The sequence below is a fragment of the Telmatherina bonti genome, assembly GCF_933228915.1.
Source record: "Telmatherina bonti genome assembly, chromosome: 15".
Taxonomy (NCBI): domain Eukaryota; kingdom Metazoa; phylum Chordata; class Actinopteri; order Atheriniformes; family Telmatherinidae; genus Telmatherina; species Telmatherina bonti.
In genome coordinates, this window is record NC_136613.1 from 16,839,443 (window position 1) to 16,865,848 (window position 26,406).

General features: G+C 39.5%; 1 protein-coding gene across 1 annotated transcript in view; it reads right to left on the reverse strand.

The window, feature by feature from the left end:
- Positions 1-26,406, reverse strand: part of myo16 (myosin XVI) — a 99,902-nt gene that overhangs the window by 45,716 nt on the left and 27,780 nt on the right. The window contains exons 3-14 of the mRNA XM_079254054.1: positions 22,191-22,261; positions 20,470-20,613; positions 13,932-14,040; positions 12,262-12,386; positions 11,997-12,122; positions 8,864-8,939; positions 6,459-6,609; positions 6,188-6,338; positions 5,703-5,813; positions 3,074-3,139; positions 2,150-2,277; positions 462-567 (exon numbers count right to left, since the gene is read on the reverse strand). Of these exons, the coding sequence (XP_079110180.1) occupies positions 462-567; positions 2,150-2,277; positions 3,074-3,139; positions 5,703-5,813; positions 6,188-6,338; positions 6,459-6,609; positions 8,864-8,939; positions 11,997-12,122; positions 12,262-12,386; positions 13,932-14,040; positions 20,470-20,613; positions 22,191-22,261 (1,364 nt within the window). The remainder of the gene's footprint in view (positions 1-461; positions 568-2,149; positions 2,278-3,073; positions 3,140-5,702; positions 5,814-6,187; positions 6,339-6,458; positions 6,610-8,863; positions 8,940-11,996; positions 12,123-12,261; positions 12,387-13,931; positions 14,041-20,469; positions 20,614-22,190; positions 22,262-26,406) is intronic.

Sequence of the window (26,406 nt, forward strand, 5' to 3'; positions counted from 1 at the left end):
ACAGACACACGCACGTACTGTTGGCTTCATCCAGGAATGGACTGTATTTATATCGCACTTTTAGAAATCATATGCTGACTATTCAAAGTGTTTTTACACTACTGTACAAGTCACATTCACACACGCTTACACAGTACTTCTATTGCTACATACTAAGTCCTTTCTCCCATCACTGGCTTTCATACCCCGATAGGCACATCGGGGAGCAACTTGGAGTTCAGTGTCATGCCCAAGGATAGGGGAAGCCTAAAATTCAATGACTTTTAAGTTAGCAAACAACTCTTCCTTCTGAACAAAAGCTGCTCAAAATAAGGTCAGACAGAAAAACAATGGGAAAAGGTGGGATGCCTCTCAATAAAAAGATCCATCAGAGGATGTAAAATCAGTGTATTTTTCAGGATGTAAGCCTGTCCCCGCCCACTGACTGAAGCGTAGCAACATCTTGACACATTCAGACGTACGTGTTTCATTCTGGGCTCCAGAGCAAAGCCTTTGGGGCTGCAGCGAGCTGTCAGGTGTCTCACGATGTGCTTACACGCCTCGGTTTTCCCTGAACCGCTCTCACCGCTGAAGGGACACAAAAAGAAGCAGGTGTGGATTAAATATTGATATCTCAGGTTTAGCATGTTCTCGTCTCACTTGCTGACATTTCAAAGACCTGTATTACAAAGTAGGTTTTTCTCTTACGGAGGTAACTTAACCCTGGGTTTCCTGCACCGCGACACAGGTTCGAAAGCTGAACTTAAATGAATATATAAGGAAACAACTGAGGAAGCTTTGCCCGAAACATGAGGGTTGTAACAAAGTAATCAGAGTACTGTCCATTTATATTGTCCGACTAAATCAATATTTATGCATTAACAAGTTGGCTGTGTTCCGTCAGCGTTCCTGCATGTCTTTACACGTTACTTTTGGCTTGGATGATGTGTAACTTTTTATACATTACATGTTTATACTTTTTTTTAGTGTTTCATTTTTGCACATAACAAATGAAAATGAGTAATCAATGAAATGAGTTAAACTGGGATTCTGTATGTGTCTCAGAAGGTGTGGATCGTTTGTCATCGGGTGTCTCCCACATCTGTCATCTCAGTTAAATGTCTCCACTCGCCTGACATCACTCCTTGAGGGACCTCTGCCCGTTATGTCCCTCATCTATTCCTTGTGACACTGGTTATTTTGTCCGACTAACCGCTGCTTTTCTTTTTTTCATACAGAAGCCTGCTTTTAATTTTCTGTCGAGTGGATATTAAGGCTGACATAAGGTACCTCTCCACTACATGCTCTGACACTCGCTGACACGCAGAGTCGAGACCTGCACGGTAACACCAAGCAGATGGCTTCAGAAGGTCAGAAGTTCTCAGAAATGACCGCGGCATGCCGTTTATGTGCGTGTATGTGTTTTGCCACATTTCCTACTAAAAGCCCTGCTGAGTGTGAAGTGCAAAGGTCTTTTCACTGTCTTTTCATTTACCGGTTTTTATTAGATTTGAAGGGCATTTTGTTAGTGCACTTGCCTCAGGGAAGACAAGGGGATGGGGTGTGCGTGTGTGTGTGTGTGTTTGTGTGTGTTTCTGGGCAACTGATGCCTTGTAAATGCGTAGAATTTTGTGTGTGTGTGTGTGTGTGTGTGTCTCAAGGTAGGAGGAGAAAACAGTGCAACAGAAAGCTGAGCTAAAAGTGAAACAAGAGAAGAAATGATAAAGTGCAGGGAAAGGAAACAAGAACCTGTGTAAATTGTCGGTGCACATACAATGTCACTGTGTGTGTGCGTGTGTGTGTGTGTGTGTGTGTGTGAGTGAGATGGATTGCCTGTGGCCAGGGTGCATTAAGTCCCTGCCAGATTGGTTACGACTCAGCGGGAATGTCACTGGAGAGCCGGAACAGGATTTAATTGCAATCAGGGAGCTGCTTCAGTCCAGTCGAGGACAAGGAGCAAGACGCTGTGACGCTCCCAGCAAACATCCATCTCTGTGTGAACTAAACAGGTCTGCAGCTCGACCCGGGATGAGAGCTATTAATCTCTCAAGGAGTGTTTAACAGGTGCGCGGCCTAAGGGGTGGGTACAAGCCAGGTGGCCAGGTTGTCAATTATTCACACGATTATTCAGCTGTAAAAATGTCCGAGCTGCTTTTGGGCGAGTTTGTACCTCAGGATGAAGCACTGCGGGCGTCGCTCCTGCTGCATCATGTGGTAAGCCCGCTCTGCTGAGGAGAAGATGTGAGGTGGCAGAGACGAGCACAGACGGCCGGTGGAGCTCAGGTACAACTGACTCACCTGGGAAACAGAGCCAGCTCTTATGTAACATGTAAAGACACATCATGGCTGAATGAGGCAGGGGATACAGTTTCCACAAAACAGCAAAACCACACTGGGTATCACTTTCTTGAGGTGTGTGTTCATGTGAAGAGTGTGGTTTACTCCTCATTGTAAAAGCTGATCTGAATCCTTATTTCATGAAATACTTAAAAGCAAACAGTCACTCCATAAATCTACCTAAGAAGAATAAATAAGGAAGTCTTAGAGTTTAAATCAAGTGTACAGTTTGAGGCGGTCGACCATCCATCTTCTGTTATTCAGATCTGTGAACAGGCTGTAACATCCCCGTGTGTCCAGTCAAGCACACACGCAAGCAGTGTTGTATTTGTAGGTGTAGACAAGCGAAAGAGGGATGGGTGGTGAAGCAGAACAGCAGAGGGATTGACACACGGCCAGCAGATCACACATGTTGTGACATATGTCCTTCTCACACCAGCTCCTCCTTTCTCCTCCTCACACCCTCCCAGTTGGGTATGAAATGCCTGGAGTGGATCCAGACAGCGGCTGGAGTGTACACAGACTCTGTTAGAGACTCTGTGAGTCGAAGGATGAGTGTGCTTGGTGTGTATGTGCAAGTAGTGCATGTGTCTGTGGCTGATACACAGTCAGCATTATGTTGTGGATCACTAACAGGAAGACTGCATTATTTATCAACTAAAAGGTCCATTTAATCTGATCCTGTTCTGCTTATCTTTAAGGAAAGGTGTCTTGGATGGATGTATACACACTTGCATAACTTTCCATGTATGCTTACCAAGGTGGAATAGATGGGCAGCTCTTTGTTTGGATTAACCAGGAGAAGAATGTGTCCGATGTAAGTCTGAATAAGAGAAGAAAAACATCCGTTAATAACACACATCTAAATATATCTACTTTTTTCTTGACACAGCCCTGTTAATATAAAAGAGTCACACACAAATGAACAATTGACTGAAGATGTGATCCTTTTCATCATGTGAGAGGTGGTAGGGATATTCTGAAGCAGACCACTCTGACTGAGGTAAGCTGAAGGTGGGTTTAAAAACATTGATGGTGGTGGTATTTCTTTTTTTTTAGTACAGTATTGTCATGCAAGAGGAAGGTCAAGGAATAAATAGTGAATGACAAAGCTGACTGATGACCTTTGTTTAGTAAAGACAAGACATTTGTTCTCCCATATATGAACCCTATGGCCATTTAGACAGAAATAACTCCCTCCAAATTTTTGACCCTCTAAACCACACCATTAACCCTCTGCCTCTCGTAAAGAGCCCCGAAGGCAGTTTGAGGGCTAAACCTCGTCCCCTGGGAGAGCTCAAGCTTTGCTAACATTCTGTAACATGCTGCTCTGTCCTTAGGCCCAAGCTCAAGGTTAATGACTTCAACAAATTCCCAACTGGTTGGCAAACATGGAGCGAAATGGATTTCTTTGTGGTAATTTATTTATTCTGAACCAAGTAAAAACTTTTTTTTCCTGAAAAAAAGTGGAGAATTGCTTAATTTCATGACGTTTGTCACTAATCCAGCCTTCATTACTGTTTTCTGTTGCATCCCTCCCAGTGTCTGTGCTGCTCTCTCCACAGGGGTCTGGTGAAGGACTGGTCTTTCTCCTGCCAGGAGAGAGCGACCACTCATGAAAGCCCCTTCACTGACCACCCCTGCTGGGAACATATGGAGTATTTTTGCCTTTGTTCTCCTTCATCTCAACTTCCTCATAAATATAACTCTACTTTGCATAAAAAAAGCTACAGAAAGATAGAAAAGGGTGGCATTTTTCATATTATGCTGCAAACTTTATGCCAGTGCAAAGATATTTTTGGCTTTCCTGGCTTTATTTATTTGTTATAAATAAATGTAGTAAAACTGTAAAACTGTGCACTTTCTAATTACTTTTTAATTACTTTTTTTTTTAAATTTTATACGCAGACAAACAGTCTGATCTCTTCATGTTAACTGCATTTAGCAACTGTTTTCCGCACTCCTTTCATTTGGACTTCATCTTTCAGAATTCAAATCTTCTCTTTTCTCTGTCCATCACTTCCGCCTCCTTTCATTGTCATCCCCTTATCTTAGCCTCCCGTTGTGGCCTAACCCTGCTGTCCGTTGCCCATCTGGGTTCCTGTAATAACGGACTATTACAGCCTCCTCATAGGGAGGACAATACACTCACAGCACCGCATTGATCTGGTTCCAGTCTTTATATGGCTCCATCCCCACAAGGAGCGACTTGAGATTGGAAGGAGAGGAAGGAAAAAACAGCCAATATAAAATGGACCAATTGTTTGAGATGAAAGAATTTCACTTCGGAATATAGTTATAGATTTTGTACTCCAATCGATCAAAACCATATTGATTTAGTCATTTTCACCAGTGTGAGTGAGAGCTTGGAGTTGGCATGATGAAACAGAGACTGATCAAAGCTTTTCCACTTTTGGCTTTTGCTATTTAAAGAATGAAAACAAAAATGTTTTTGTTTATTAGTCAACCATGCTTTATTTACTTCAGCTGGACTAAATACTGCATGTGCAGGGTATAATTTCCCAGTGACGTATCTAAAAGAACAACCCGTATCAAGCCGAGTGAAGAAAATAAAGAAACAAATGCAGCTTTTGGCTAAAGACATTACGTCTTTATCTTCATAATGTAAGAAAAAAAAAATACAATGCCCAGTTCTGATTTGATTCTTCAAACCCAAGAAATTACAATATCATTTTAATATTACATTCCTTCCATGTTTGTTTTTTTGTTTTAGTTTTTATATCGGCACTCCAGTGTATTAGTTTTCCCACTGTGTGTGGTGGGGGTTAGGATAGCGCTGTGAGACACTGAGACATGTACATGGGTTACATGGGTGTGTGCGTGTGTTTGTTATGTTTGTGTGGGTAAGTTCATGTCCATATGTGTCTATATAACTATGTTTATGCATATGTTACAATGATAAATTTATGGCCATGTAGACTTGATAGGAAAGGATGGGAAAAGAAGGGGGTGGGTGGTGTGTTCCTTACGTTTTTATGGAAAGCACAATTTGCATTTTATGTATGATAAAGAGCTCTATAAATAAAGTTAGATTTGATTGACTATCTGATTGAATGTGGCACACTCTCTACACGCCTCTTGGGTTTTTCCAGATTGTATCTCATTACTATATGTATGATGTTTTTACTTCCGAATACCAGATGTACATATGCTGGAGGGAAACCCAGTGTTCAGCAGGACTCATGGGTGTGAAGAATGTATGATGTGAACTTCTTACACTGGAATCCCCAGTCTGTAAACAACGCTCTGCTGTACTGTAAATAAGTAAATGTACTGCAGCAGTGATGCTGTTTCATCTTTCACCAAGTTTTACTGTATGTTTGATGTTGTGTGGAGCTCCTCGTGAAAGGACAGTGGAGTCTTACATAAATTTGGTCATTGCCGAAGCGTTTTTGCATCTCATAGAGCAGGCTGCTGTCGGTTAGCTCGCTGAGGGACGCCAGGTCATCATTGGGTGCTGGAGGCATCAACTTGACCTGAGAAAAGGAAGTTAATTAAATTTGAACTCAGAGAAAGCAGTTTCTGATTGATGCCCACATGTATTCTATAATTCTACAATTAAATATCTTGTTGTTTATTAGCATGTTTTCTCTTCGACCATCACTGGAAGATCAACAGAGCTCTTTGGTCTAAGATATGATACAAGATACAATAAAGTAACGGCTCTGCTGATATTACAAGCCCCTAAAAAACTTCAACGTGAAGAACAACACATGCTAATTGCTGTACTATCTAAAATAGACAAAAATGAAAAATGTCTCACTTTGAGATTATCTGAGGCTCAGCTGAATCAACTCGAAGAAAGCAAAGCAATATAAGAATTCTTGCACAATCCCTGAAGAGAAAGTACCTGCTCCAGTTTGCTGGGTCCAGAGCTAAAGTGGCCATCTAGGCCATTATCCTGAGAGGGCTGTCGACTCAGCGGTCCGCCTGCATCTCTGAACATGGCACACTTCTCCAGCAGGCTGTCCCGCTTAGAGATCGGGAGACCCAGAGGGTTCCTGTACGATAGATAGTCAGGCAAGACATGGGAAGAAGACACAGCAGAAGTTTGACAGAACAAATAGATTTACAGAGTAACCATAAGGCTGCATTTGTGCTCATGGAACTTGTTAACCCACAAGTTTTTGAGAGGAGTGTTGAGGTCGTGAGAACCGCCATCATAGCGTTGGTCGGTAGAGGGAAGAGGAGCAGAAGGGTCCTTCAGCCTCTGCAGCCAGCTCTCCTCTGCATTCAGCAGCATTTCTGCTATGGGCTCTGACACGGCAATGTCTAAATGACATTAGACGAAAGACGTGAGTTGATTAGTTTGTTAGCTGACACAGTTGCAAGTTCTATCAGATCTAACGAAAATGTCATCAAACGTCCTTCTTCAATATGTCTGTCCTGATAAAGCCAGCGGTACCAATACACCTTTCTGTTCCCTTGTCATGCCAAACTATTCTTGTTATCCGTGCAAAACATGAATCTACTGTGGATCAATCCACAGTGCAGAAGTGGAAGGGGGAGGTCTCTCCCATCCTACCTCTCTAATGAGGTCTAAGAGGGCCTAAGGGAGGAGAATGGCTTTATCTTGTCTTTTTTTTTTCTGGGTGACAGACAGTGCCCTTGACAGCCATCTATTGCTCCGTCTTTCTTTCATCACGTAGCTGCTAAAGGAGGAATATGGCGCTCAAAGCGAAAAAGAGGGGGATTGTCTTAAGTCTCTAAGGGCTTGTCTCACATCCTTGAGTCTCCATGCAAGAAAGGGCTATTGATTGGTGAGAGTCAGAGGCTAGATTAAACCATGAGAGTAAATGGTGAGAGACAGCTATGACATTTTATTTCACAATAGTGAGGCTGAATCCAAAGCTGCAATAATTGAAATATTTCATCATCATCACACGGGACAGGGAGGAGTTCTATTTTTTTTGGATGTGTGAATAATCTGTGACATTTACCGAGATGTTTATAATGGCTTCCACCTCATGATCAGTGTATTTGTACATTACTCTGCTGTAATGAACATATCATTTAATGTACTGTGCTGTAATGTAATGCTGTAAGAGGAAAAAGTTTGCAAATTTACAGTTCAGTTTAGTTCTTAAAACTTTCCAAAACATTTCTTTTGACATGTTTTTATTTGTCCATTTTGGATTTATCATGCATTTGTTGTCTTTTTGTAAATTAACTATTGCCAAATTGTTGTGTTGTGTGTGAAGTATTGTAAGAAGTGAGTGTCTTGCAGCAGGGAGCAGTCAGAGTGGTCCCAGTCTGATTGGCAAGCTAAAGCCATAAGTTATGTTGAGTGGTGCCATGAGTGGACAACATTTTTTCCATTTACAATAACTCAGATCTTAACATTTTTATGGTAGTCTGTCTAAATCCTTGTGGACTTTCACACAGTGTCAATTCAGCTTCAGCAAGTGACCATGTCACTGTTCGGCCACAAGTTTCATACCAAGTCCTCAGAACAAGGTTTTTCTTAACACATGATGCTCCAACACAAACTGCATGTAACTGATACTTATCAAATATAAAAGTGAAATATCCTGTAGCATAAAAGTGTGGAGCAGTTATTAACGTAAAATCTTTGTGAAACTGAATCTCTGATTTTCACAAAGAAAAAGATGTTTAATGTTTCATTTGAAAAATACACCTGCAATGGGTCTCTTTTTCTGCTCAGCTGAACTGCAGATGACAGATGATGTCTGTGTATTCACAAATATTCTGCATCACAGAGCAAACAGTGATGGATTGTACGGGACCACAAACACACAGAGATAGTATATTCCACCTCTACGTGCATCAGAGTAACTTTTGTATGGACAAAAGCTCTGATATACATGAATAAACCTGGGAGGGAATTGAAAAGGATCTATAATCATAATCATACATCTAGACTGGGCGTCTTTTTCCAGTGGTTGATCGACCATTATGTAGCTTATTATTTATTAATGTCTTTCCTGAGATCTGAAGACTACCAGCACAACAGGAACAGAAGTTTTAGACATCAATAAACTCACATTTAACACAAGACTATCTCAGTTTCATGTTCTGTGTATCTTCTACAACGTACTACTAAAAGAATACCACTTGCTTCTCAGAAAATGATGCCTGCTTTATGAATACTTTAGTGTTGTAAAGTAATTTACAACATTGATACTCTGATTCTAAGGAAAAAAATAAAAAATAAAATAAATAAATGTGTATATATATATATATATATATATATATATATATATATAAAAATAAAAGAGGTGCTTAGATAAATGTTTCATCTGTAGATCCTCACATATACAAAAAAAAGATGGTGATATTGAGAAAGCCTCATTCACTGTGCACACTGTGCATATGACTGTGTGATTTTATGATTTATGGGATTACAGAGATTTTTATTGCATTTAAACAGGCACAGAAAATGATCTTTTCCTTCCTTTCTTTGCTTCATTACCCTCTACTCCCTAAAGCACATTTGCACTTTCCAGCTGCATTGTCTTTGTGTGTATGTGCACATTTGTGCGAATGTGTGGAGCGACTCAGTTACCAGATGGCTTGTCTTGGTTGCAGTTCAGCAAAGTCGGGTTTGCGCCATGCCTTAGGAGCTGGCTAACAATGCTCGTCTGTAAGAGATGGGACAAACAGCCATTTTGAAGAAGAAAAAAAAAAAATCAGAAGATAATTTAACAGCAGATTGTTTTGAGGATAATCCTGAAGTCATGGTGGAAATGATTCCAGCTACAGTGAAGAGTCAATGTGTAAATGGGATTATTTATACTGTGGCACAGATAAATTTCAACACCAAGAAGATGATACACAGATTGCATTTCACACATGACAGGTCCCTGCAAGAGATGCCTCTGACGGAGGGGAACCCTCAGTAATGACCCTATCTCTCATCACATGCCACAGCGGGGAAACCTCATCGTTGTCAACCTTCATTTCTGCACACAGCAACATGTGATTACTGTCACCTCTGTCTCCTTTTGGTCTGTTTAGGTTTTCCTTCCAGGCGAACCCATGCTCCAGGATTCCCTTTCCATACTTCACCTTTCAACCCTGGCTCCTGTGGGGCATCAGCTGTATCAAAACTATAAATTGCAATGAACTAAACCCACATATATGTTTTGTGTAAACGGGGAGTCTGCAGTGACAGTAATCTGTGAAATTACAATACATTATCATTTCCTACTGACATAAACTGAAACCTGACCAGAAGCCCTTTTTGTCACTTTTGGAGGCATGAAGAACTCAGCTGTAGCTGGATATTGCTACTTATCCTACAGCTACAGTAAAGTGCACACTGGCTGCACAAACAGTGCCAAGAGGAAAATGTAAATCCATCTAATCGCATTCATGACAAATTGTAAAAGAAGGTAAACAAGTGAGTGTTCCATGAATTTCAAATGTTGAGATTCAACACTGATTAACCATTAATTCATCAATTTTTACTTATATAATATACAAACATATAAACCTCATAGAAATTATGTAAATATGGTAACATTAAATTATTTCTAGTCTTTTTTAATAAAACTTGCACGTGACAGACGTGACGTGCACAGCGGTGAAAATGGGATGAAACAAGATGATGCCATTACAAGGGCATTAACTCACTGAAAATCTGAAAAACAATTTGAAAAGATGACTTTTCTCTCAGTTTCACACAGCAAATAATTGCAAATACACAACTAGTTATTAATTATGATATAACCATCTAATATATCACAATCTACATACGGTAGGACACATCATTGAAAAACGAAATGAATAAAATAGCAATGATTTCAACCATGAAGGCTTTTAGGGTCAGTCAGTCACAGTGTTTTTTGTGATGCAGTACAGTCATTACACATTGGTGAAGCTGAGAAGAAAGTGACTCAGCACATTCATTAGACTGGCCCTGACCCACACCAACAGCTGTTGTTTTAAGTGTCGAGGTCCTCTGCTCATGAGGCCTATAAGCCTTGACTCCATAAATACTAGCAACACATCAGTGGCACCAAAATATCTGAACCCTTCAGCGGGTCAAAGTTTAAAAGAGGGCCAGCAAAAGTTTATAGGATCAGGGAGGTCAGCAGGGACAAGTTAGCATAATTTCTAATGTAGATCCAGAAAGACGGAGCAGCTTTTAATAGGCCCTGGTTGCCTTTTTAATGATTGTAAGATTTAAAACTTAATCTTGAGATTAACATTAAAGTTCATCAGAAAAAGAAACCACAGAAAACTTGCTGTTGCTTAATTGCAAACTGAATAAATTAATCCGATCCAGACGGGGTGGTATTTTAAAGCGCTGTCATTTCTTCCTGAAAATCCAACATAAACTGTAAAGAAATTCTTCTCTCAGGAGAGCTCAACTTTAAAGACCTTACTTAAAACAGGGGAGACGAGAGCCTGAGTCCGACTTATCACAAGACCAGTAGAGGGAAGCTTAATTAGCAGCAGTAATGGGGTCATACATCTTCTTAAAGGGTCGTACCAGTAAGCATGCCTCCCTGCAGAAGGGGTCTTTGGGTTTAATGCACCAGCTGGTATTATGGTTGCTGGCAAGCATTTTTTTCTACTTGATTTCAGTGTAACAGAAAAAGAGAGATTTACAGGGCTGGAGGCATGTAAATATCTAAAACAATCTTATGTTAGTCATGCCACTGTGACATTGGCTCCAAGAAGACGGCAACAAAAAGCAAATGCTAAGAAGGCTCAGAGAGCAGTTTGTATGCAGGAGGCAGTACAGCGGCACCTGTAAAGAGCAGACGGCGAGGTGATTTAGCATTTGCAAGAAAAACCTAATCGATTCTCCAATCCCTGAGTCTGCCACTGCCAGTTCTATTACACTTACATTGCACACACACACACACACAGACACACACACAGACACAGAGACATGTATAAAGCAGAGATATAAGACTAAAATCCATTTTCACATGAGTGCAATATGGATTTATACATGTAGCTCTCATTATTATTAATCAATTGATCTTCCCGAAACCATATCATATCATTTTTATTTCTAAAGCACTTTAAAAACAACAAAGACCTGACCGAAGTGCTGTACAGTAACAAAAACTGAGGATGTGACTGTATTAGAGGAGGAAAATAAAACAAAGACATGAATAAGGATTCTATACTTGAAAAGACGTTTGAGTTGGTGAGAGGAAGAACGTTAAAAACCCACTGGTTTGAAAAGATATGGCTTCATAAGAGATAAACCAAATATAAAATGAACACATCCTGTTTGCCAGCAACGGAATGCACAGCTCAGAGTCTAATTAAACATGTAGTTTGGTCAGCAAGATCTTAATGTGAACACTTTCCTCTGTTCATAGCTGGAACCCTCCCAAAGCATCAGAATCTTTTTCTATCTGGTTCCAACAGCCCATCTGGAAATCAATCTATGCTTTTCTGAGAGAAACAATTGAACGACTAATCTAAAATTATGTGGCTGACTCAACATAATGTGCAGCTCCATTCCAGCAGTTTTACTTTTTCTAATCAACAGACCAAAAAATAACAGATGATCAGGTAACAGCAAGGACGTTTTTCTGGAATAATCCACTGATAATTTCCCCATTATTAGGTAAATGTTGCATTCACATTGGTTTAATATGGATGGGTAGGATTAAATTGGTGGTCTTCTTATGTCAGTAACAATCAGACGTATCTGCACAGTTGTAAGTTACCTGCCCATATTTAGCAGCCAAATGGAGAGGTGTCCAAAAGTTGTTGTCAGCTGGATGAGGGTCCGCTCCATTCTCCAGCAACAGAGACGCCACCTCTCTGTAACCACTGGCACAGGCGATGTGGAGCTTCAGAGAGAACACAAGCAAAGTAAGATCTTAGAAAATGTGATTCACTGCCAAACCTGGCGGAGACTGAGTAGAAGAATCCTGTAACACAAGACGACTCACTGTTAAATCACATTAACACACCTGGGGATTTACTTACCAGAGTAACGCCATCATCATTGGGTTGGTTTAGGTTTCCTCCTGTGGCAACAAACTGTCTAACGTCAGACAACATGGTGCTTGCTCTCTGTGTTTTCATCGCATGCATGGATGACACATCAACACCTGAAAAACACCAACACAGACATGAAGCATCTTTAGGTATCAGGATTAAAAGACATCTGAAGAATATTTTAACTTTCTCACCAGAAAACAGAGGTTCTTGTTATTTTTCCAAATGTAAATAAATGTTAGGTCATGGTGCAACTTAGTATTTAAATTCCACGTGTCACCTGCATTATATCTGCAGAAACGGCTTATTTTCTATGAAGTTGCAGCTACTTTTCACCTGAAAACCTCTTTGTCCTTAATCATAGCTTGGGATATGTGGCTGAAGTTAATGGCCAGAGGTGATTAAGCTGCATGATACTCACACAGAATCTCCAGCTCTGATCTAAATGATTTAAGACAGTGGAACTCCTGAGTTTGCACAGACAAACTGAGACAAGCAATGATCAATGCACTTCTCTATAATCACATGCATACAGTGAACCCAACTCTGCTTGCTGTAATAGGACTGACTGATTATCAATCAGTCTATATATCACTCAGATGAGATCTTGGGTAAAAACTAATGGGATTTTTTAAAAACAGATTTGTTGAATTAGTGAATCAATGTGTTTGTCTCTGCAAACAGATGAGTCTCAGAGGCTAAAGGTATTTGGAAGCAACTCATTGAAACATTGTGACATCAGAACAAAAGAGAATTTGTTCTCATGGAGCAAAAACGTGAAAGAATCTTCCACAGCATGGAAAGAGTCTCAGTCTGCACACTGAGGGGAAACTGGGGAGTTCAAACTCCTTCCTATCTTCCTGATGTAATGGCTCATGGATAGTCTGTCTTTCCCATAATGACACAAACTTGATAAGGATAGAAAGCATGCAACTGTGTTGCTATAGCAACAGAGGCTGAGCGTGTCTCATATGGCAAAACGCAGTGGGGAAGGGGGGTGGGTTTGGGAGATCACCACAGAGGCTGACGAAAAGGAGAAGACAAAAAAGAAAAAAATCTGGGAGTGTAGTTTGTCTGTCTGTCTGTCTTTGTGTATGTGTGTGTGTGTATGTGTGTGAGTGATCTGCTCTTATTAAGGAGGCTGTTCCCACTCAGAAGGTGGCATTTGTCATGTGACTCTGCAGGCTTGTGTGTGGCAGCGGAATGAGGGGAAACCCTCCATCATTGTTTTTTGTTTCCATCTGACTTTGTCAGCATGATTTCTGTTCCTCTTTCATCCCATTTCTCTGCATATCTTTGGCACCTTTCCCTGCTTCTCCCTCTGTCCCTTTTCCTCTGTGGCTCCATCTCTTTCATTTTCATCTCCAGCGTTGACCTTCTCTTTTCTCTGTGGGAGACAGCTGCCCCATCACAATGTGCCATCATTAGACCGGTGGGTATATTTCACCGTCACACAGTGATGTGCAAAGATGAAATGCTTTCTATTCACATCCTCTCAACGCTTCGAAAATTAAACGTTGAACTAAATATTTACCCACCAGGTTTATTTTTGTATCTTTCTGAAGGGTTCGTGAAAACATGGAGGTGAGGCAATGAATGTGAATAAGAGCTCAGAATAGATTGATGGGTAAATGTCAAAGTTACCGCAAGAGCTTTACCGTTTTCCTCGAGGTGTTTTCGAAGGATATAGCGGGTCTCTGTTCCCTCGAAGGCGTAGACCAGAGGAATGTTTCCATTGATGTCCTGCAGCAGGATGTTCACTCCGGCCTTTCAGGCAAAGACAGAGGGGGAAAAAAAAAATCAAGACAAAGAAGAGACTAGCGCTTTAGTTTGGGTCATACATCAGAGCTGAATCAATGATTAAGTGGGATTAATTATCTTTGCCTCCCAGCAGCATAAACCTGAACAGAACCATTGAAATGTTAACAGAATATACAGTGAATTATAGAACTCATTAGATAGCCTGGAGGTGGAGCAGTGATAAAAAATAAATAAATAAATAGAAACACTGAGGTCAGTGGTTATTACCTGGGATTGTCTGGGTTAGTGTGTGTGAGACAAGATTAATGACAGCTTACTCAGCAGGAACCCAGTCAGAGCTGTCCTCTGTCAAATGAGATAACACACGAGGCCTTAACCAGCTTTCTTCAATAGCATTTTCTTTGCTGAAAACACTCCTTGGCTCCAGTCCGGTTATGACTGATGAGTTCTCTTCGTAAAAACTCCAATGAACTTTTCAAGCACCATTTAAATAAAAAGCAACGGCTTTTGTAAAAAATAAAACACTGATGTACTTTAGTAACGTGGAGCCTTCCTGCTGTTTGTTTTTATTTTTATTATGCTGTTTCGGGTTTATGGCACTAAAAGTAATACGCAGGTGGCAGTTGTATGAATCGACACCATAAATTACTTCCACGATGTTTGACAAAACCATAAAAGAGAAGTCTGTGGAATGATCATAGCTGGGCAAGGCCTGATCAGAGAGATGGAGGACTGTTAGTGAGGGTCCTTGTATAATATTTACAGCTAATAGAATTCTAATGACACAGTTGCTGTGTCATTGAGATTTATGGTCCAGTCCTTAGGCAGGCACAGACAGAAGGGACTGGAAAAATGACAAAAAAAAAAAAAAAAAGGGAGGAAAAGGGTTGGATAGAGGAAAATGAAAAAAATCTTATGGAATAACATGAAATCCTTTAACCTTAAAGCGCCTATAACAAGTCATGAAACACAAAAAGGTTCATCGTAAGACGCCAAAGCAGCCTGGAGCTGTCCAACTGATTTATAATTTAAACAACAGATTTTTTTTCTTTGTTTTTAAATCGAGGTTACTTAGAGGTTAGCAAAAAGAATTAATTAGCATGAATAACAATCGGCTGCTGCTTCATGACTATTCATGAAAAGCGAGACGCCTTATTACACTGTGAAACGCCGCTGAAGAGCGGTTGATGGGATATGAATGAATCAGGAGGACAACATATTATTAAAGCAGATTCCCATCTCACTTAAGTGCACACACAAACACACACTCTGCTCTACATCCTCCTCACCATCAGTTCCATTTGGATGCTCCATTGCCAGCATATTCCCAGTATTTGTTCATCCTGCTCTCAGGATGCTGCTTTTAAAGTGCACGTGGTTTTATTCCTGCATGCATCTCTATACCGAATACTGACCACAGACAGCTGCCTGTGAAGAAGTCTGTTGGCCTTTGCAATTAACTTCAAGGTTTAGCACCAGTCAATAGAAGTCTGGTGGGATGAAGTTATAGGCTGACAGCTTTATCGTGCTCAGCCAGGAGGCTGCGCTCGTCACTCGTCACTCATCACCTTCACTTAGAGCTCCACAAAAAGTGGCAGGACAGCAGGTAGAAAGATTTACAGTAATGTCACTTAGAAAATACAGCTGCTTTACATTTTGAGGTTTTATATAGAACACGATGAAAACAAACAAAGAAAAGCTCATTCATCAAAGCCTTGAATAAAATTGCCAGGTCATTGTGCCGAGCCTGTCAACAAACTGTTGGGTTTCATTTTAATGACGTATGTTAAAGCAACTAAAAACCTGAACGGTAGCCCTCAAAGACTTTTACCCTCACAAAGTCAAAGACAAAATGCAGTAAAGTGTGAAATACAAAGTACTTACTGTCTCCATTGAGTATTAAGTAAGTAGCAGCCAGTGATGCTAATCAACTGCTCCCAATTAACCCATCAGCAGACTGGATTTTACACAATGTTCTAAAGCGACAAACATCACAATCAAAAGCGTACTTTCCTTTCACAACTGTAGCTGTGCATGACACAATTTTATCTTCTACACTGGGCTGTAAACTCCTGCAAACTGGTAGTTTTACAAGAACACAAAATTTGTATATAGAAAAAAAAAAATCTGAACAAATTTTCATTTGTTTTAACAAAGCCACAAACAAACCAATCCACTGGGGTGAATGTACAAAATAAATCTAAATGTACACATCATAGCAAATCATAGTAAAAGATCTTCACTAAAGATGTCATTTATCTCAAGTTCCAGTGCAATTTACAATGCTTGAAGACCAGCAGATACAGAGTGCGGTGTAAGAAACATGATATGTTGGTCATTAATAAAGAGACATAAATCATATGTCACAGTTCACGTGAAAAGCGCTGATAGATATAAATGAGTTGGTGTTGGCTGACGGTCATGCACGTTGCAGGAGGTTAACAAGCTGCCTTCTGGAGCCAATACTAGTTAACCACAATACAATGGATCCACCTTGGATGTCTCAAAGATGGATATCAGTTAAAGCCACGTTCCCTAAGCTTTAGATGTTAAACACAGCAATCAATAACTACTTGTAGATGTCTACTGATAGCTGTCCCTGGGGGACTTAGTGCTGAGCCAGACACCTTTATAGTGGGAATCTAACTCACACCAACAGCTCCCTTACACTTAATCATCTGCCTCAGAGGTGTCTGAGGATGCCATTCAATAATGCTGTCCACAAAACTGGTGTAATGGGTCGAATGTGATAACTGCTTTATGCAGCTGTGTGGCAGAGAACTGAAGCATATCTCTCAGCTTTGAGTCTTTTTTTCCCACATGCTTTGCTACATATATTATGTATTGAGTTCTGAGTGTCTTAATACTGAGCTAACTACTCAACACCAGTGCAGACACAGCAGGAGAACATTGCTGCTGCACATTCTCTAATATATATTCACATGCGAGTTGTGAGTTAGAAAAAAAGAGATTATCACTTGCTTAGCAAGAAATTACAGTTCCAATGCTGTAATGTCCATGTGGTTTACGGTATCACCTGTTGGACAAACTAGTCTTTGACTGGTGTTTCACACATTAAAAATAACAGAAGAATGAGAAAATATAATCACACCCACTCCACAAAACAGAGTAATATCAAAGTACTGTTTGATTAACAGTCAGCGAGAAAAGAGAACAAAGTAATCAGCAGGAAAACTAAAGAAAGTAATATTTCAAGTGGAGCTCAGTGCAGCCGAGGGGCTGCTGTTAATGGTTTAACTTCAAAAGTAGAAGAGTTCAGGAGTTTTAAATTCATCATTTACAAGCAGGGAAAGTGGGTCAGTTCTACAACTGTAGCCCTGCTGGATTTTAAGCGGTAACATTAGAGACAGCATTTTCAAACAGAAACAGAGGAGTTCACACTCCTGTGGGGCGCAACTAAACTCTACACCTCCACAAATTTAGACATTAAAAGCGAAGACTTACATTGCAATATCATATGACAGATATATGTAATGATGTAAATAAAAAAATAGTGAATTGGTGGTACATATCAATAAATATATAAATATATATATACACACACATATATATATTTACACATATATATATACATATACATACATACATATACATACATATATATATACATATATATACATATATATACACACACATATATATATATTTACACATATATATATACATATACATACATACATATACATACATATATATACATATATATACACATATATATATATACATATATATATACATATATATATATATATATATATATATATATACATATATATATACACACATATATATATACATACATATATATATATAAATGCAAAAAAAAAAAGAATATATAGATATATATGTGTGTGTGTGTATATATATATATATTTATACATATACATATACATATACATATATATATATATATATATAAATATATACACACACACACACACACACACATATATATATATATATATATATATATATATATAAATATATATATACACACACACACACATATATATCTATATATTCTTTTTTTTTTTTGCATTTTCCCTTAAAAAACACTGAGTCAAGGGGTAGAAACTGAGACAGAACTAAATTAGAAAACGTGTTTAATTAACTCTGATTGCTGAAAGCCTCTTTTCCTCTGTGTTTCTTTTTTTTTTAAATTAATGGCGAAACCCACCTGCAGGATGTGCCTTTTTTATTTTTAAAAGAAAAACAAACAAACTGTAAATCATGGAGATGAAAAGCTTTTATCAGGACATCTAATTTGTCATCAGATGTGCATGAAACGTCCGATAATGTTAAGGTGATAAAAATCTATACGGTTTGGAAGAGAATTTATTCTGATTTTACAAATCAGGCAACTTTTTTTTGTCATATTACACTAGATCTACTGTTTAATGTGCAAGCAAGTGTAAAGACGACACAAGCCGTGCTGAATAAGAATCCACTGCGTCTCTTAACTGCTGCTTAATCCCACCAGAGTCCTTAATGACAAACATTTACCAAAACTGGAGTTAAATGGGTTTAGGAAAGGATTTGGACTCGAGTTGGAAATGATAAGTTTAGAAATGACTTGTCCCCCTGCTGTTTGGAAGCAGGAGATAAGAGAATTATTATTACTGCCAACCCAGATGCAGAGGAGCAATGCACTTAAACATTTCATCACCCCCCCCTCTTTATAGCCCACAAGACAAGATTGGTAACATCTCTGTCAGCAAAAACAGCTCTCTTCCTCTGTGTAGAAACTGGAGACAGGAAATCAAGGGCAGACAAGCAGAGGACAAGGGGAGGGGAAATAGATGGCAGAGTAGGACACAATAGATTAGTACATATTAGCAGCAGTATCCTTTCCTGTGCCTATAAAAGATAAGGATGGCAGAATCACGCTCCTTTGAGCAGTGTTGAATTTCCTATTCACATGAAGCAGTTTGTTTCTGCGCCAGGATCTCGCCCTTGCGGTACTGATGAGGGAGAAGTGTGAGGAACAGCAGAAACACGGATGACTGGGTCTGTGGTGGAGAAGATGGTGTCAAAATGCATAAACAGGAGACAAATTATACCGCTTCTCTGTAGAAAATTGACATGACTGAAGCTATTTTTTCCAACACCAGACAGGAAGAAGATAACGGCTCTCGTCTTAGAACTCATCTTCCCGTGTCGAAGCTACCGGATGAAGAAATTTAACCACCACATCCGGAAGAAAAAAAAACAAAACACACCCAAACAAATCTGCACCTTTTTGGAACAGGATACCTCTGAAGAGTCGTCTGGCATGGTTTGTCTCCTCTGCTTGAACTAAACGTTACAGTCACACAAACACACACACACACAAGCAGGGGTGTGTATCAAAGAATGAGCTCTGAAAGCTGAGAAATGTCTCGATTTTCCCGGTAATGTGTGAAAATATTTCAACTCTTCACTGAATTTAGGTTTTGAATTTCTTAGAAATGCTCTTCCTCTTTTCTTTCATGCACTTCTTGCCCTTTTTCTCCATAGTTGAGTACTGAGTCAATATGGCTTCATTTAAAAGGAAATCATTTTCTCTGTGGTGGATGAGAGGCGTTCCGTCACTTTCTCCCATGGAGAAGAATTAAATCTCCTTCTCTTCTTACGGTTTCCCGTCATAAGAGAATAACTTCCTGAATTATAATGCATTTTGCATAACTATAATCGCACCTTCATCAAACCAGACAAGCCTTCTGCTTGAAGAAAATGGACACAAACAGAAATCCACAGACATGAACCCAGCAGCCACGGTAGCAGCTGATATTCATTTTGCACACCCTTTGCCAGGGAGCTCTTCAAACGTATCCGTTCCTCCAAGGAGCGACTCTTTCCTGCCTCACAGAAAGGCACCAGCAATCACTCAGGACCCAATCAGCAGAACCAGGCTGTATAAGACTGCAGAGCTCTAGACTGCAGCCAACCCTCCCTGGGTCTAATCAACACCAGAAGCATAGTGCCAGAGCATTCAGTAACTGGCTGGATGTGCATGCCCTCCCCTGCAGCTGGCATTGCTCTAGTGATGGACCTAATCAGTACAACCGCAGCTCTTGTCACGACATACTCCACAGAATAGTTTGTTTCTTTGATATAATGCAAACGCAGGATGACTAAAACTTCTCATTTGCGTCGATTCTGCTGGGTTTGAGAGGAAAGTGCTCTAAGTCAGGCAAAAACCCTAATCAATGAAAGAAGCTCTACTTGAATGAAACATTTTTGATGACTAATACGGATAGAACCAGTTAACAATGAAACCTGAAGGCCAACCGAATCCAACACACTAATCTGATTTGTAGCCAAAATAGTTGGACGTTCAAAGCTCAGTGATTCAAAAAGTGCACGCTCATTTAGGTTTTTGTTAAACTGAACGAATCCTCCCAGTATGTCCATGTCTTTATGTGCTTTCCTCACCAGCAGCAGCAGCAGCACCATGTCAGCATGGTCACACACACATGCGACATGCAGGGCTGTCCACAGGTCTTCATCCTGGAGGTTGACATTCAGGCCTCGCTCTATCAGAAGCTCTGCTGCGAACACGTTGTCATGACGAGCACACTGCAGAAAGCAGAACAAGTATATTACCCTATTATTAGTTTGGAGAACGGGTATTTCCAGAGGAACTGCTGACTGCAAACAGAAAATATACTGTTTAGCGACTGTGGCGTGATAATGAATATGAGTGAAACACTGCACTGCAGTGGTGATGATAATATTCTTGTAGTGCCACTGGGGGAATTTACAAAATCATAATGATTACAGCATTCTGGATACTTAGCGGGTCACAACCATGCTGTCCCTACAGTATGGTGTTAGGACAAATAAGCATGCTGTTTGGGTTGTGATTGATCTTTGTTTATGTACTGTCAAGCTGAAAAGTACACAAGCCAGGACTTAAATTATGGAGTCACTGTTCCAATAATGTTCATTCTGTTTTCTATTTTGAAAGAAAGGGAAATTCAAACTCGATAAAGACACAAACTAATCTTGTTTAAGAGCTGAACTGTCAGGATTTTAAAAACATACCTAAAGGTGAATTATATTAAAAATAATTTTGGCAAACAAAGAAAACAAAGTATGTAACCTTTGTAATAAATTATAGAATGATAAAAGTGAAAAATATCAGATGCACTGTTTGGCTGAATACTTTGAGACACAAGTTTCATGAATAAAATATGATTAAAAAAAAAAAAAAGAAAAGATTTTTTTTAATCTCTCACCAAATATTACCAGTCTGGCTTGGATCTGAGTGTTTAATGGTCATTTAGTTGTTATGCCTGTCCTGAAGAAAAGATTGAACTCACTGCTTAGTAGTAAGTTTTCTTATTATCATCATCATCATCATCATCATGGCAAGGCAGGTTTATTTGTATAGCACATTTCATGTACAAGACAATTCAAAGTGCTTCACAGAAAAACATGAAAGCATTACAGCGAGGTGCAGAGAGTTAAGACAAACAAACAAGTAAAATGGTTAAAAGAAAACAAAAGTGATTAAATAAAAATGACAAATTAACCATGATGATCATTAACTGATAAGAGGTGGCAAATAAAAGCGTTTTTAATTTTGAAGTTTGATTTTTCTGTCCTGACACATTGAAATGTTTCCCTTTTACAACATTTGCATTTATTTGTACAGTAGACTTAGCTGACTGGGAAGAGCAACTATTTGCCACACTCTGAGCTGAGTTACTTTCTTGTTGGAGCCAAACTCGTTAGGCTATTCCGATTTGTGCATGTATTTGTTGTAAAAATAATAATTTCTTGGCGATCCCAGAACTCTTTCTACAACTTGACCAGGAATAGACTAAACCAAAAATGAATGAATAATACAATGTTCTTTCATTTTTCAAACTTTTGTGTGTATTAAAAATCCAATGTCTATTCTTTTAAGGATTTTTGTGCTATTAATATTATAATTATTATTATATTTTTATTTATTTATTGCTAAAAAAAAAAAAAAAGAACAACTTAAAGTTTTGAGACACAATTTCTAATAGGAATTGTAGTAAACTAATGGGACTAAGACAAACTGAATAAATCTGTCAGATGTCACTGCAATGTCCTTTAATTAACTTCTATTGAAAAATAAAAGGAAATAAAACACACCAAAAACAACCCTGTCTTTATCTTACCAGGTGAAGTAAGGATCCCCCTGAAGAAATGGGGGTGTTGGGGTCGGCTCCTTCTTTGAGAAGACGCAACACTGCAACACAATAAACATCCACATGTTGACACCTATAAAGTGTGAGGACAGCAGCTATGCTTCAGGACAAAACAACAAACACATACACTGAAATAAACACACAGATCTCTGCCTCTCACTGTTAAAATCAATATATGTTGGGCATGCTGGGATTGTCCTTGATCTGTCAGTGTTGATCAGTGTTAAGACATGCGTGCATGTTTGATAAGGCCTTCCTTCTGCAGCAGGTCAGAAAGTCACTGGGTTACACACATTCACATCACATACTATCGCCTCAAGTTAGCTTGAGTGTTATATATATATATATATATATATATATATATATATATATATATATATATGAAATATTTTTATTAAATACTTTTTTCTTTCCATAGCTGAATGTGCTGACAACAAAATCACACAAAAATTATCAATGTGAATCAAATGTATCAACCCATGGAGGTCTGGATTTTGAGTTATACCCTACATTAAAGTGGAAAAAAAAACACACTACAGGCTGATCCAACATTGATGTAATGTCCTTTAAACAAGTCAAAATAAGGCTCAGTAGTGTGTGTGGCCTCCGCGTGCCTGTATGACCTCCCTACAATGCCTTGGCATGCTCCTGATGTGACGGCGGATTTCTCCTGAGGGATCTCCTTCCAAACCTGGACTAAACCATCCACCAATTCTTGAACAGTCTGTAGTGCAACTTGGCGTTGGTGGATGGAGCGAGACATGATGTCCCAGATGTGCTCAATTGGATTCAGGTCTATAAGGTCCATAACATCAATGCCTTCGTGTTGCAGGAACTGCTGACACACTCCAGCCCCATGAGGTCTAGCATTGTCTTGCATTGGGAGGAACCCAGGGCCAACCGCACCAGCATATGGTCTCACAAGGGGGATCTCACCTTGGTACCTAATGGCAGTCAGGCTACCTCTGGCGAACACATGAAGGGTTGTGCCGCCCTCCAAAGAAATGCCACCCCACACTATTACTGACCCACTGCCAAAATGGTCATGCTAGAGCATGTTGAAGGCAGCAGAACGTTCTCCACGCCATCTCCAGACTCTGTCATGTCTGTCACATGTGCTCAGTGTGAACCTGCTTTCATCTGTGCAGAGCACAGGGCGCCAACGGCAAATTTGCCAATCTTGGTGTTCTCTGACAAATGCTGAATGTTCTACATTGGGCTTTAAGCAGAACCCCCCACCTGTAGACGTTGGGCCCTCATACCACCCTCATGGAGTCTGTTTCTGACTGTTGGAGCAGACACATGCATATTTGTGGCCTGCTGGAGCTCATTTTGCAGGGCTCTGGCAGTGCTCCTCCTGTTCCTCCTCTCACAAAGAAGGAGGTAGCGGTCCTGCTGCTGGGTTGTTGCCCTCCCACGGCCTCCTCCACGTCTCCTGATGTACTGGCCTGTCTCCTGGTAGCGCCTCCATGCTCTGGACACTACGCTGACAGATACAGCAAACCTTCTTGCCACAGCTCGCATTGATGTGCCATCCTGGATGGGCTGCACTACCTGAGCCACTTGTGTGGGTTGTAGACTCCGTCTCATGCTACCACTAGAGTGAAAGCACTGCCAGCATTCAAAAGTGACCAAAACATCAGCCAGAAAGCATCGGAACTGAGAAGTGGTCTGTGGTCACCACCTGCAGAACCACTCCTTTATTGGGTGTGTCTTGCCAATTGCCTATAATTTCCACCTGTTTTCTGTTCCATTTGCACAACACCATGTGGAATTGACTGTCAATCAGTGTTGCTTCGTAAGTAGACGGTTGACTTAGAGCTACATTGTGTTATTTGAGTGTTCTGTTTATTTATTTAAGCAATATATATATATATATATAGGATTTTTGTCTAAAAAGGTTAGCCTCACCACAAATACTAAAATACTTTTCAGAAGCTTTTTTTTCACCTGCTAATGGCTTTTATTCCTTAATGGTCTTTAAATGGCTGAAGAGAAAAACTGACCAAGCCTGCAGCCAAACTACACAATTATCTCTTCACTTCCAATACTCTGAAAGGACTCAGAACTAAAGCAGCAATTAAGTCCCGTCTTCTGTAAAGCTAAAGTAGTTACCAGGGAATAGATAATGCTCTCTCTTCTTTGGCTCTCAAACAGAATATCCCAGTTTATTAGTGAAATTGGAGCTCTATGAGTATATAAGGTAACTCATGATTTCCCTTTTGATTTTAAGCTTGGTGTGTGGCATCATTCATGGCACCATACTGCATAAATGAAGTAAAAGCTGTAATCTTTGTACCCTGATTTGTGAATATCGTTTGTAGGCCTTCAATTAGATATTTAACTCAATCACTGTTCTTGTTTTGCAGCCAGAAAAGCCCATGCCTGAATAAGAGGATAAGGTTGAAAGTAGACTTGTGGCACTTGGAGACTTAATATTCTTAATCTTTCAGTACACTGATTAGACTGGCTGAATTTAACCGATGCCACCATGATAAGCTGGGAGAAATAAAACACAGATTTTGTATTTTTGAGAAAAGTAAACACATTTTGAATAGAAAACACATTTTGAATAGAGGTCAACTGAGGCCAGTAGTCTGAAAGAGGCCCTTGGGTTTTGTCAGAGGATTTACACAGGAGCACTTTAAACACTTCACTACACACTGATTGAGTTGTTGGGTGTCTGAGACACAAAGCCAATGCTTCCCATCTCTTAGAGCCATTTAGTGTGAGACAAAAGAACTCCTCCGAGTTTATGGCACCTTGCTGGATGTGTGCAAACAAAGGTCAGGGGTTAAAAGGTACATATTGACCCTTATGATGTAAATGAAAAAGAAAGTGTTATTGTCATTAGGAACCAATGCCTCCATTGTACCAATCAGCAGGTTTCTGGAGACCAACAAACATGTCTATTTGAAGTTTTAATGCATGAGAAGCAATTAGTATTATAAAGCAAATGTTTTAATTTAAACAAACAAAAAAACAAACAAAAAAAAAAAAAACAGGTTTGTTGTCAATAATGTTAATGCAAAAAGAATAAAAAAAAGAAAATAGGGAAGGACAGAAAGCCATAATCTTTAATGACATTTTGCACAGAAAATAAATGTGGTATAAAATACTTAACAGGAATCTAATTTTATTATTGCACTGTCACATTAATTTTAACAGGCCTTAAGCCACAACTTTACAGTATATGTTAGCTCTGATTCCTTCAATAATCTGAGCCAAAATTATTCTAGCTTCAAAGACTCAAACGTATCTCAATACCAGAAAAGTTCAAATATCTTTCATGCCCTAAAGCTCCTGGATATAACAACCAGTTTTACTTGCTCCTCAATATCGTGTTGTACATTTTAATGTAAAACATACAGAAGAAGAGTTAAAGGCTTCCCAGAGTAATTAGGGTAATTTTATGACTGTGTGTTTTTATATTACACTGTAGGTTGACCTTTAGGGTTTAGTCTCGGTGTGCCGCCTCTTTATGATTAGCCAACTGCATGAAAAGAGGGCAGAAAGCAAAGTCAACTGTCAATTTGTAGAAATGTGCAAAACAACTGTTTGACACATATGTGGAGTTTCTATGGCAACCAGATTGGAAATGGTGGTACAGAGAGAGAGAGAGATAGTGAGATAGGGAAGGAGCCGGGAAGGTCGAGTGACAATTACATTAAATAAAGATAAACTGACAGAACGTCATATACCAGAACATCCTGCTTTGAATATATTTTGCTGGGTTCATGACCTCCCATATTCAAATTCTTCAAAACCAAACCTTAAAGACCTCATTAGTCCAGTAACAATTAGTTTCAAATTGCCTACATTTAGCTAAGCCACCTAAAATAAAGCACACAGATTCAGTTGACTCTCAACTTCTGTGCTCATTTAGGAATTGCTGATGATGTGAATCACCTGCAGCTGTATTTAAAATTTCATTGCATAACGGTTAACAGTCATAGCCACGTTTCTATTAGTATAAATGCAATTAGAGCAAGCAATTCCTAAAAAAAAAGAAAAACCCAGAAAGATTGCCATGTTGAAACCCCGTATTAATACCGACAGGAAGAATCAGTTACCTGCTGTTGAATGGGCCTGCCCTTCTGTACACAGCCACCATAGTTTGGATACGGGAAATTCAATTAGCTGCAATTTGCTATTCATGTCATATTTAATTATATCCACCTGTATG